The sequence below is a fragment of the Pinus tabuliformis genome, chromosome 3_2, assembly GCF_031772625.1.
Source record: "Pinus tabuliformis cultivar Carrire ecotype Pingquan chromosome 3_2, CPIR1, whole genome shotgun sequence".
Taxonomy (NCBI): Eukaryota; Viridiplantae; Streptophyta; class Pinopsida; order Pinales; family Pinaceae; genus Pinus; species Pinus tabuliformis.
This window is the reverse complement of record NC_142302.1, coordinates 802,097,330-802,109,575: the sequence shown is the minus strand read 5'-3', so window position 1 is coordinate 802,109,575 and position 12,246 is coordinate 802,097,330. Positions and strand designations below refer to the sequence as shown.

The 12,246-nt window shown below is 38.1% G+C and overlaps 1 protein-coding gene across 1 annotated transcript; it reads left to right on the top strand.

Annotated features, from left to right (window-relative positions):
- Window positions 1–4,216: 4,216 nt before the first annotated feature.
- LOC149183012 (uncharacterized) lies at window positions 4,217–4,699 on the top strand. The gene has a single exon (XM_089414772.1). The coding sequence runs from the start codon at window positions 4,217–4,219 to the stop codon at window positions 4,697–4,699; it is 483 nt and encodes a 160-aa protein (XP_089270898.1).
- The last annotated feature ends 7,547 nt before the right edge of the window (window positions 4,700–12,246 follow it).

The following is a 12,246-nucleotide window of genomic DNA, read 5'->3' as shown; positions in this document are numbered from 1 at the left end:
ACAATGTGACTTTGGATCATGGTTGACCATTATTGAGCATGGTTGACCATGATTGATTTTGATAAACCGTGGTTGACCATGGTTCACCATGAATGAGCATGGTTGACCATTATTGATCATGGTTGACCATGGTTGATAAATTAACCCAAGGGATTAATACTAAAAACCGAAGGGATTATAAAGCCAAGGGAATAATATAAATCAAAGGTATATAAACCCTAAGATAAATATTATAAAGCCTAAAATAAACATGGTAGACCATGGTTGACCATGGTCAATTTTCATATTGAGACAATTTTTGTCACAATGTGATGTTGGACCATGCTCGACCATGGTTGAACCCTTATATTAATAAACCCAAGGGACTGATATCATAAACACAAGGGAATAATAAGCCTAAGGGATTATGAAACCAAGGGAATAATATTAAACCCAATGGAATAATATTATAAACCCAAGGCATATAAATCCTAAGATAAACATTATAAACACGAAAATTAACATTGTTGACCATGGTTGAACATGATTGATTTTATAAAATATGGTTGACCATGGTTGGTCATCCTTGACCATGAGTTACCATGGTTGACTATGATTGACGATGGTTGATCATGATTTATATTACAAAACCAAGGGAATAATAAATAGAAGGGATAAATACTAAAAACCCAAGGGATTATAAACCGAAGGGAAAAATATTAAACCCAAGGGAATAATATAAACCATAAGCTAAATATTATAAACCCTTGAATAAACACATTTTACCATGGTTGACCATGGTTGATTTTCATATTGACACAATCTTTGTCATAATGCTACGTTGGACCATGCTTGACCATGGTTGACCATGATTGATGTTATAAACCAAGGTGAATAATAAACCCAAGGGATTAATATTAAACCCTAGGAATATGAACCCTTAGATTAATAAACCTAACGGATTGATATTATAAACCCATGGGAATAATAAACCTAAGGGATTGATATTATAAACCCATGGGAATAATAAACCCAAGGGAATAATACTAAAATCGCAAGGGATTATGAACCCAACAAAATAATATTAAACCCAAGAGATTAATATTATTAACCGTTATATAAACCCTAAGATAAATATTATAAACCTTAAAATAAACATGGTTTACCATGGTTGATTTTCATATTCAGACAATCATTGTCACAATGCAATGTTGGACCATGGTTGACCATGAATGGTTTTCATATCGAGACAATCTTGTTCACAATGCGACATTGGACCATGGTTGATCATGGTTTATTTTCATATTGAAACAATCTTTGTCACAATGCGACAATGCACCATGGTTGACCAGGATTGATTTTGATAAATCATGGTTGACCATGATTGATATTATAAACCAAGGGAATAATAAACCCAAGGGATTAAACGAAAAACCCAAGGGAATAATATAAACCAAAGCTATATAAACCCTGAGATAAATATTATAAACCCTTAAATAAACATGGTAGACCATGGTTGACCATGGTTTATTTTCATATTGAGACAATTTTTGTCACAATGTGACGTTGGACCATGCTCTCCCATGGTTGAACGCTTAGATTGATAAATCCAAGGGATTGATATTATAAACCCAAGGTATGAATACTAAAACCACAATGGATTATGAATGGAAGGGAATAACATTAAACCCAAGGGACTAATATTATAAACTCAAGGTATATAAACCCTAACATAAATATTATAAACACTAAAATAAACGTGGTTGACCATGGTTGACCATGATTGATATTATAAACCTAAGGGAAAAATATTAAACCTAAGGTAATAATATTAAACCCAAGGTAATAATATAAAACCTAAGATAAATATTATAAACCCTTGAATAAACATGGTTGACCAAGGTTGACCATGGTTGATTTTCATATTGAGACAATCTTTGTCACAATGTGACATTAGACCATGCTCAACCATGATTGAACCATTATATTAATAAACCCTTTGATTGCCACAATGCAACGTTGGACCATGGTTGACCATGATTGATTTTTAGATCAAGACAATCTTTGTCACAATGCGATGTTAGACCATGGTTGATTTTCATATTGAGACAATCTTTGTCATAATGTGACGTTGGAGCATGGTTGACCATGATTGACCATGATAGAATTTATAAAACATGGTTGACCATGATTGATATTATAAACCCAAGCGAGTAATAAACCCACGGGATTATAAACCCAAGGGAATAATATTAAACCATAGGAATATGAACCCTTAGATTAATAAACTCAGGGGATTGATATTATAAACCCAAGGGAATAATATTAAACCTTAGGAATATTAACCCTTAGATTAATAAACCCAAGGGATTAATACTAAAACCCCAATGGAATAATATTAAACCCAAGGCATTAATATTATAAACCCAAGGTATATAAAACCTAAGATAAATATTATAAGTTACCCTAAAATAAACATGGTTGATTTTCATATTAAGACAATCCTTGTCATAATGGAACATTGGACCATGGTTGACCATGGATGCTTTCATATCAAAACAATCTTTGTCACAAAGCGACGTTGGACCATGGTTGATTTTCATATCGACACAATCTTTGCCAAAATGCAACGTTGGACCATCGTTGACCATGATTGATTTTGATAAACCATGGTTGACATATTAATCTAAGGGTTTATAATATTAACCCTAGGGTTTATTAGTCACTTGAGTTTATTAGTCATTTGTGTTTATAATACCAATCCCTCGGCTTTATTATTCTAAGGGCTCATATTGCCGGGGTTTAGTATTAATCAAAGGGTTTATAATATTAATCTTTGGGTGTAATCCTTTGAGTTTTTAATATTAATCCCTTGGGTTTTCAATATTAATCCCTTGATTTTTTTAATAATTATCCCATGGGTTTAATATTGATCCTAGGGTTTAATGTTATTCCCTTGGGTTTATAATCCCTTAAGTTTTTAATATTAATTCCTTTGGTTTATAATATTAATCACAAGATTTATAAAATTAGTCTTAGGGTTTGATGTTTATTTTAGGGTTTATTACTAGTGCTCTAAGAATCCCTTAAGTTTGTTGCTAGCACTTGATTGTTGAGTATAAGAATTAGTTATGTTTTTTTTTTTAAGTTATAATATTAATGAAATAGTTTAATAAAAGAGAGATAAGTAATTTTTTCCATTTAAAGTTGTATATTTAATAAGATTAGTTAAATTAATTACTATGGTATTTTAAAATTTGAATTTCTTGATTTGGATTTTTCCTAGAATTATATTTATAAAATTTTAAAATCGAAAATAAAATTAATGTAACTCAAAAGAAAATAATAATAAAAAAGGTTGCATCTCTAGGTTATGTGGAGAGCTCTGAAACCCTAGCTCTCATGGCGAAACCCTAGCTCTCATGGTGAACCCTAAGTGCACCACAGGCGGTGCTTCCCCCATGGAGATCTTGACCCTGCCGCCTAACAGTTGACGTGATGTTCACTGCTGTCCTCTTGGCATCGGACCGACACCATTAACCCATTTCCCGCGGTTACTATAAGCATTGTTACAGTGAGCCCCTTGGTTCTCCTGACAAGAGCTCCCTTCGTTCTCTAGCAGTTCCGAGAACATGGAAGGGGCAGACAAAACAACGGACCCTCTGCATCACGAGGTCAACAGAAGCTCTTTTCGTGCCGTGTCAATCCCGGGACAATCCACAGCTCCTAGGCATCCACTGTCAACCTCCTTCCCTGCGCACGGTAGACCATCTTCCTCGGCGCCCCATCCTCCCCCTGTTCACCTTGACAATGTTCCTGGGCTGGACTGCCCACCCCTCTCCCCGGAGACCCTGAACCTATTGGGTTCCTACCTGCAAGCATCCCAACTTTCGATGCGACCCCATCTCAGATTCCCCATGCCTCCACTCCGCCTGGATTTGCACCCATCTCTAGTTCAATACCTGATCCTCTCCCTCCTAACCCTCATCTCCCTGCTGGTCCATCTAACCCTTCTCTGCCTAACCCTAACCCTTGCACCCCCATCCGCTCTGGTTGCTTCAGCTCCCCTATTCCTACCCCCAAATCCACCCCCTCCACCCCGCAGATAGTTAACCAAGGCATCCGTGGTCTGCTAAAAGACTACCCGACGGCCAGACGCTCTGATAAACAAAAAAAGGGTCGGTGTCTTAGGGCGGGAGACAGGGACATCAAGCTGGCCCTAGGTGAGGACCTCACCATGGGTGAAGTGGACAACACTGCTAAGAAGGTTCTGGTAGGGCGTGTTTGTGGGAGGAATTACACTGTAGAGAGGTTGCGCCTCTGGACGGAGGAAATATGGGGCTCCCTTCTCAAAGAATTACCCATTATTCATGTTCTGGCGAGGGGTTGGTTTGCTCTCCGTTTCCACTGGGAGGAATACACGGACTGGATCCTCTCGAGGTTCTGGCACATAGAATTGGCACCAGTTTTGTTGAAGTGTTGGGACCCTTTGTTCGATCTAGAGCGTGAACAGTTGGGGGTTGGTCCTATTTGGGTTTGGCTTCTGGGTCTTCCTCTACAATACTGGACTCCCACCATCTTTAAGCATATTGGAGACGCTTTGGGTACCTACCTGGACCATGACCAAACCTTCGAATCGACTGGGATCATGACCATGGCCTGTATACTGGTTCATTTGGACACTCATGCCGGGTTGGAGGAAAAGATAACATTGCTCTGACACCATTTCGCCTGCAGACAAACCCTAGACTACGAAGGCGTGCCCTTCCGGTGCAGACGCTGCCACAAAGTTGGACACCTATACAAAGATTGTCCCCTTCTCATGAATTCGTCTACTGCAGCTAAGGGATCGGTGCACAGGCTATCAGAAGAGCCAATGGTGGACGTGCTACCCCCAGATCCGGATGGTACAAAGGAAGAAGTTGAGAATAATTTTCAGAACTCTAGCGCATCCTAGAAGCGGCCTCTTTCTCCTCCGAAGACCAGATCCAGATCTGTGGTGGAAGCCACTCCTTCTTCGGGTATTGTCTCTTCTCCCAGCTCCTCTATCTTGCATTTCAATCATATATCTATCTCTGTGGTTTCGTCTGCTCCCCCCACTTGTGATTATACTGCCCCTATTTCATGCACTTTTGCTCCACCTCAGCCAGTTTTCGCTACTACCCCCCCGTCGATTACTGGACTGGACAATATCCCTTTGCCAACTGATTTCACCTCCCCAGGCCCTCATGCCTATAATCTTCACCCCCGTAGGCAAGCCACTCCAGATGCACTGGGCTTGGGCATATCTCTCGGATCCATAGACCATAAGCCCTCCCGAGGGCATCCCTCCAAATTAGCCAAAGCAATTAAAATTGCAGGGGATGATGTTGCCCAAGGACATCAAAATACCATCAATTGGGTGCTTAGAGTAGTAGACACCCCAGCCAAGGTCTCCAAATGAAATGGCTATCCTTTAACTGTCGGGGCTTGGCTAGCCCCCAGAAAAAACTGGCCCTCAAGAGACTTCTGTGCTGTGAACCATGTGACATAATCTTCCTTCAAGAAACCTTGGGACCCTCTGAACAGATAGTTAAAATTCTTCTGGACATCATGCTCGGATGGTACTTTCAAGCTATGGATGCAGCTGGCCGTTCTGGGGGACTCGCCCTTGGAATCAATCCTCGGACCATCAAGGTGATCGCCTCTTGGGGTGGTCTTGGTTTCCTTGGCATGGACCTTTTCTCAGTTGCCATGGGCAAACAGATCCGTATAATTAACATTTATGCCCCCTATCAAAATAGGTTGCACTTCTGGAATCATCTCCTGGATAACCCGATGATCAATTCCTCAACTATTATGGGGGGTGACCTTAATTTCACCATTGGTCATGAAGAGTCCTAGGGCCATCACTCACAATTGGACTCCCTCTCGGATCAGTTGAGCTCTCTACTGGAACAACATGGTCTCATAGATGTTCCTATGAATAAGAAGATGCCTACCTGGCATAACAGAAGAATAGGGGAAGCTGCCCTAGGGAGAAGACTGGACCGCTTCCTCATCCACGAAGACCTACTACCGACTTTTACCATCTTTAGACAATGGGTGGGCTCTGGAGGAATATCTGACCACTTACCTATATATTTGGAGCTGGCAGGATCCACTGTCAAACCTCGAGCCCCCTACAAGTTTAACTCGACCTGGCTCAAAGACCCTAACTACCTTAAGATGGTCACTGACTACTGGAGGTCTCACCCCCTTACTTCTGGAGGGTGGAAGGCTGTGGGTTTCTACAATAACCTGCACCATCTCAAGCGACTCTCGATTGATTGGGCCAAACAGAAGAAAACTAGGGAGGACCTGGCTTTATCCGACCTTGAATCCCAGATTGCAAATCTAACGGATGAGCATGGCAAAGGTTACAACTCTATTGAAACCAAAGCCCAGCTTGTTGAGCTGGAAGCCCAGAGATCCAAGATCTTATTGGCCCGAGAGGAAACTTGGCGACTTAGAAGCAGGGCCATATGGATACAAGGGGGATGGCAACACTAATTTCTTCCACAAATTTGCTAATGGAAGGAGAGCCAGCAACACGATTTGGCAGCTACCCTCTGACCAAGGCTCGCCAGCAAACACTCATGCATCGTTGTCACATCTTGGCATCTCACACTTCAAATAGTTGTTCAAAGCCCCTCTGGGTGTTTCACTACCTGATATCATTCGGACTGTTGGGCTATTCCCCAGATTTGTGGAGCCGGACAATATGGAGGATCTCATAAAGCCAGTCTCCCTGGGGGAATTGGAGAGCACTTTGAAATGGTTTAAAAGAGATAGAAGCCCAGGACCGGATGGTTGGCCTGTGGAGTTCTACCTGACTTTCTTTGATATCCTAGGTCCTGACCTTCTTGCAGTAGTGGAAGAATGCCGGACTAGTGGTAGACTACATGATCCTATCAACTCCACCTTCATTGCCCTTATTCCCAAACTGGACTCTCCTCTTTCCTTCAATGACTTTCGCCCTATATCCCTCTGCAATTGCCTTTACAAAATCATTGCCAAGATTATAGCCAATCGAATCAAGCCTATCCTTTCGGAGCATATCTCCCCAGAACAGTTTGCCTTCCTTCAAAACCGGCAAATACATGAGGCCATTGGCTCGGCACAAGAGGTCATCCACTCCATCAAGTTGAAGAACCTAAAAGGAATGATGCTTAAAATCGACCTCTCAAAGGCTTTTGATAGGGTCAGTTGGCTATATCTCAGGATGTTACTCACCCACCTGGGCTTCCCACCTGATTTCATCAGATGGATCATGTGTTGTATCACATCGGTTTCTTTTGCTATATTGATCAATGGGTCGACCTCCCCTACCTTCCGGGCCGAGAGGGGCCTCAGACAAGGATGCCCCCTTTCCCCCCTACTCTTTCTCTTGGTTATGGAAGGCCTTAGCAGAAAGATTCTTGCGGAGAAGGTGGCTGGGAATCTCAAAGGTCTCAAGATTACAGATCAATGCTCTCTCACTCATCTTCTCTTTGTGGATGATATCCTCATCTTCTTGGATGGAGGCATTCAAGACCTAATTACCCTCACTGGATCCCTGAGGCTCTTTAGCTTGGCCACAGGGATGGAAATTAATCAGGCTAAATCCACCATATCCCTGTCCAGATGTACCATTCAGGAAACCAATCTGGCTATCCAAAGCTTCCCATTTCAAATTCAAGCTCTCAAAGATGGATTGAAGTACCTGGGCTTCAAAATTAAACCAGACGGATACAAAATAGCTGACTGGACTTGGTTAATCGCCAGAATTGAAAGAAGACTAAATATATGGAGTCACAGGTTACTTTCCAGAGTAGGAAGATTGGTCGTTATCAAATCTATTCTCCATGCCACACTTGTTTACTAGATGTCCCTATCATGGACCCCTCAAGGAATTATTCAAAGGATATAGAGAATTTGCTGCAACTTCTTATGGAAAGGAAACAAAGAGGGGAAACCATATGCTTGGGTCAAATGGAGTAGTATAGCCATCCCCAAAAAATGGGGAGGGTGGGGGCTAAAAAATTTAGCTACTTTTGCACAGGCCCTCACTGCAAAATTGGGGTGGCTACTCCTCAAACAAAGGAGCCTGTGGACTGAAGTGATCACCTTCAAATACATCTGGCCAATCCCTCTTTTAGATTGGATCAGATTACCTACCTGGAACAAAAAGAACATCTCGGTGATCTGGAGGGTTGTTCTAAATACTCTCCATACTATCAGAAAGGGTCTAACCTGGAGGATTGGCAACAGAGTGGAAGCCCATATTGGTTTAGACCCATGGATTGGTTGTGGGAACACACACATCCTCCCACAGCCCCTGATAGAAATACTGAATCAAAAAGACATATTCTCTATTGCTCATATTGGAGACCCCCTAAACACTAATGTATTTCAACAGGCCTAGCTATCAGGGATCACCTTAGATATCCTGGATAGATGGCACCGGGAGTGGGATATCTACATAAGAGCCCTAACAGAATCGCATGTCAGATTGAGGGAAGAGCCGGATGAACTGCTTTGGGGACTAGCACAGAATGGAAAATATTCCCCCAAAGAGGGTTACTTAATAATTCATGCCAGACACAAACCTGAAGTATGCAAGAACTGGTGGCGAGATATCTGGAAACTACTGGGCCCTCCCCGCACTCGCCTACTAATGTGGAACATAATTGAGGACAAAGTCCCGACTGGCACCAATCTCAGGAAACGGGCATACCCCGGACCTATGTGGTGTGTCCTCTGTAAACAGGAGGAGGAATCTACCAACCATATTTTCCTTGCCTGTCCAGAAACACAGATGGTCTGGGCACAAGTCCTTCAGATCCTAAAGATAGCACATTTTTGGGGTGGGGAGGATGTGAAAATGGCCTGGAATAATTGGTGGGATAATACAACTATCCTAAAAGTGAGGAACCTACCACTCATAGTCTCCTGGTACATTTGGATAAGCAGGAACAACAATATATTTCAAGGCAAGCAATTGAATAGGGTTCTGATTATCCCAAAGATATGTTCGAGCTTCCTTGAGATCCCGGAGGAACTACAAAATACCTGGACAAGGCACATCATCCCTGAAGTAATAGATAAAGAAATCCCCTGGGCATATTTCGATGGAGCTGCCCAAGACCTGGGGTGTGGGGGGGGGATCATCTTACACATATCTGCATCTCATTATTTCCATATCAGTCTAGGATTGGGAAATGGCACCAACAACTTTGCAGAGCTCATGACACTCTGTCACCTGCTATATTTTGCTAAATCCAAAAATTGTGGCCACTTACAGATTTTTGGGGACTCTAAGATAGTCATAAACTGGTTCAATTGCACAACTACATGCCATGTTATCTCACTCAGAACAATACTGGATGATGTATTATATTTAAAAGCACAATTTGATTTTGTTTCTTGCTCGCATATATACAGGGAACGCAATGCAGCCGCAGACAAGTTATTGAAAGAGGCAACGAAATGTCCTCGAGGAGAATGGTTGATCAAAGAACACATACAGGCACAGGTTTATCAGTACTACCACAGACCGTATATAGACCAAATTTTGTAAAGGGCAGATGAGCCCTGGTCACAACACTTTTTGTTAATATTGCACAGATATATGGGATTGTAAATATTTATAGTTTGAACTACTAGCAGCACACCTGAAAAGGTGCCTTTCTTTTGTAAAATTTTGGAACAGTTTTTATAACTTCTCTCTGCTGACCTCGGTCAACTTACTGCATATGCCATGGGCATTTACAATATGTAATTTTATGATATAATGGAAATTACAATTTTTCTTTTCCAAAAAAATAAAAAATAAATAATAATAATAATAATAATAAAATATATGCTTAACAATTATAAATAAATATAAATATATATGAAGTTCTAACAAATACTATAGTCGTGTTTTTTAAAATAAAATGATTTTTAATATTATATTTAAAAAATGATTTACAAATATTTATGGAAGAGATATATTACAAAGAGAAATTAGTTTAATTCTTTGGATTTATTGATGGTTTGGATTTATTGATGGTTATATTGATTGTTGAATATAAAAATTAGTTATATATATATATATATATATATATATATATATATATAAATATAAATATATATAAAATTAGAATATTACAGAAATAGTCCAATAAAAAAGAGATAAGTAATTTTACCAATTAAATTTGTATGTTAAATAAGATTAATTAAATTAATTAAGGCAATGTTTTTTAAATTGAATGGCTTTATTTAGTTTTTTTTTTCTAAAATTATATTTATAAAATTTTGAAATTGAAAAATAAAATTAATGTATTTTAAAGGAAAATAATAATAAATATATTTTTTAATAATTATAAATAAATACAAAATAGTTTTGTGTTTTTTAAATTAGAAGGAAATTTTTAATATTATATTTCAAAAACTATTAACAAATATGTATGTAAAAGATATATTACAAAGAGAAATCAGTTTTATAATTGTATATGAAGATATATATTTATTAATTCTTTAGGTTTATTAATGGTCACATTGACTATTGAATATGGGAATTAGTTATATTTTATTTATTTATTTATTTTAAATGGTAATATTAATGAAATAGTCCAATAAAAAATGGACAAGTAATTTTTCCAATTAAAGTATTATGTTTAATATAATTAATTAAATTAATTAAGGTATTATATTTTCAAATTAAATGACTTCATTTAGTTTTGTTTTCTAAAGTTATATTTATAAAATTTTGAAAAATAAAATTAATACATTTTAAAGGGAAATAATAATAAATATATATTTTAATAAATATAAAAATAGTTTTGTGTTTTTTAAATTAGAAGGATTTTTTTGAATATTATATTTCAAAAACGATTTACAAATATTTATGGAAGAGATATGTTACACGGAGAAATATATGAGATATGTTACAAACAGAAATCAATTTTATAATTGTGTATGGAGATATATGTTTTTTTGTATTTATAATACTTTAAAATTGAAAAATAAAACTAATATAATTTAAAGAAAAATAATAATAATAAATATATTTAGATAGTGAGAATAATTTCGCCAAAATCACATAGAGAGTCATTTGTCGAAATTATTCTCACTATCTAAATATGGATCACGGAAGTCTAAACTCTTTAATAAATATTTTTTAATAATTAGAAATAAATATAAAAAATTTAAATTGTAGTCAGGATTTTTTAATTATGATATTTAAAAAACAATTTACACATTTTTATGTAAGAGATATATTAGAGAGAGATGACGAATAAATGACAACAACAACGTACTATCCCATTCCCAACGATCTTAATTCTACAATGAAGAAAATATATCTCATCCATGACTTTAAATATATATTGAGAAAGCTTATTATAATGCTCAAATCAAAATATTCATTTATGAAGATTGCCTCCAAAACAATACCGCTTAAAATTCAAACTTGAACCACCAAACCAGCAAAGATGTGTTAGTACAGAGAGCGAAGGAAGACAGAAGATAATCCCTTAATGGCTTTCAAGCCTTTACAACGATGATGACCGAACGTGTCTTCACAAAGTAGCAACAATTCTTAAATCTCATATCCGCGATTACATCTCAGAGCGGGTAGTAATCAACAAATTGTATGAACTCAAAGCAAATAATACCGATATGAGGGTCATAATTATTGGCAAAGAAATGGAAAAATTCAGAGTATTACCTCTGCACATGGAGAAGGGAACCTGCCAAGGCGAAGTCCTAGACTATAGAAAACGAGGAAAGCTCACCATTGGGAGAATCGTGAAATCCAACATTTTTTCTATCCGGGAAGACACCATTTCACAAAGGCATTTGTCCATCGAATTTAAGGACAAAAAATGGGCACTCATAGACCTTTGTTCCTCAAATGGCACCATCTTGAATGATGCCTCGTTGTCCCTAGACAAACCCTGACCTCTAAAGAACGACGATGGTATAAAAAATATAGAGGAAACCCTCATGACAGTCAAGATCGAACTAGAGGACTCCTTGGAAAAGAGAACCCTAATATCCCAGGCTGACTGAAGAAGAGGAGAAGCAATTGTTGCCAAAAAACAAAAAACTGCGATTCAAAACCCTATGTCGCCTTAATATGTGGTTGTATATTTTCATGTAGATTCAACAACTTATGTGATATGCTAAAACACAAGACAAGAATCTACTCTACTTTTCAGTGGAAACCAATAATTGATCGATGAAAACAATAAGCAAAAAGAGGAAGAATATCAATCGCAC

Excerpts from the sequence above, each read along its gene's own strand:
- LOC149183012 (XM_089414772.1), top strand. The coding sequence starts at position 4,217 with ATGGGTGAAGTGGACAACACTGCTAAGAAGGTTCTGGTAGGGCGTGTT.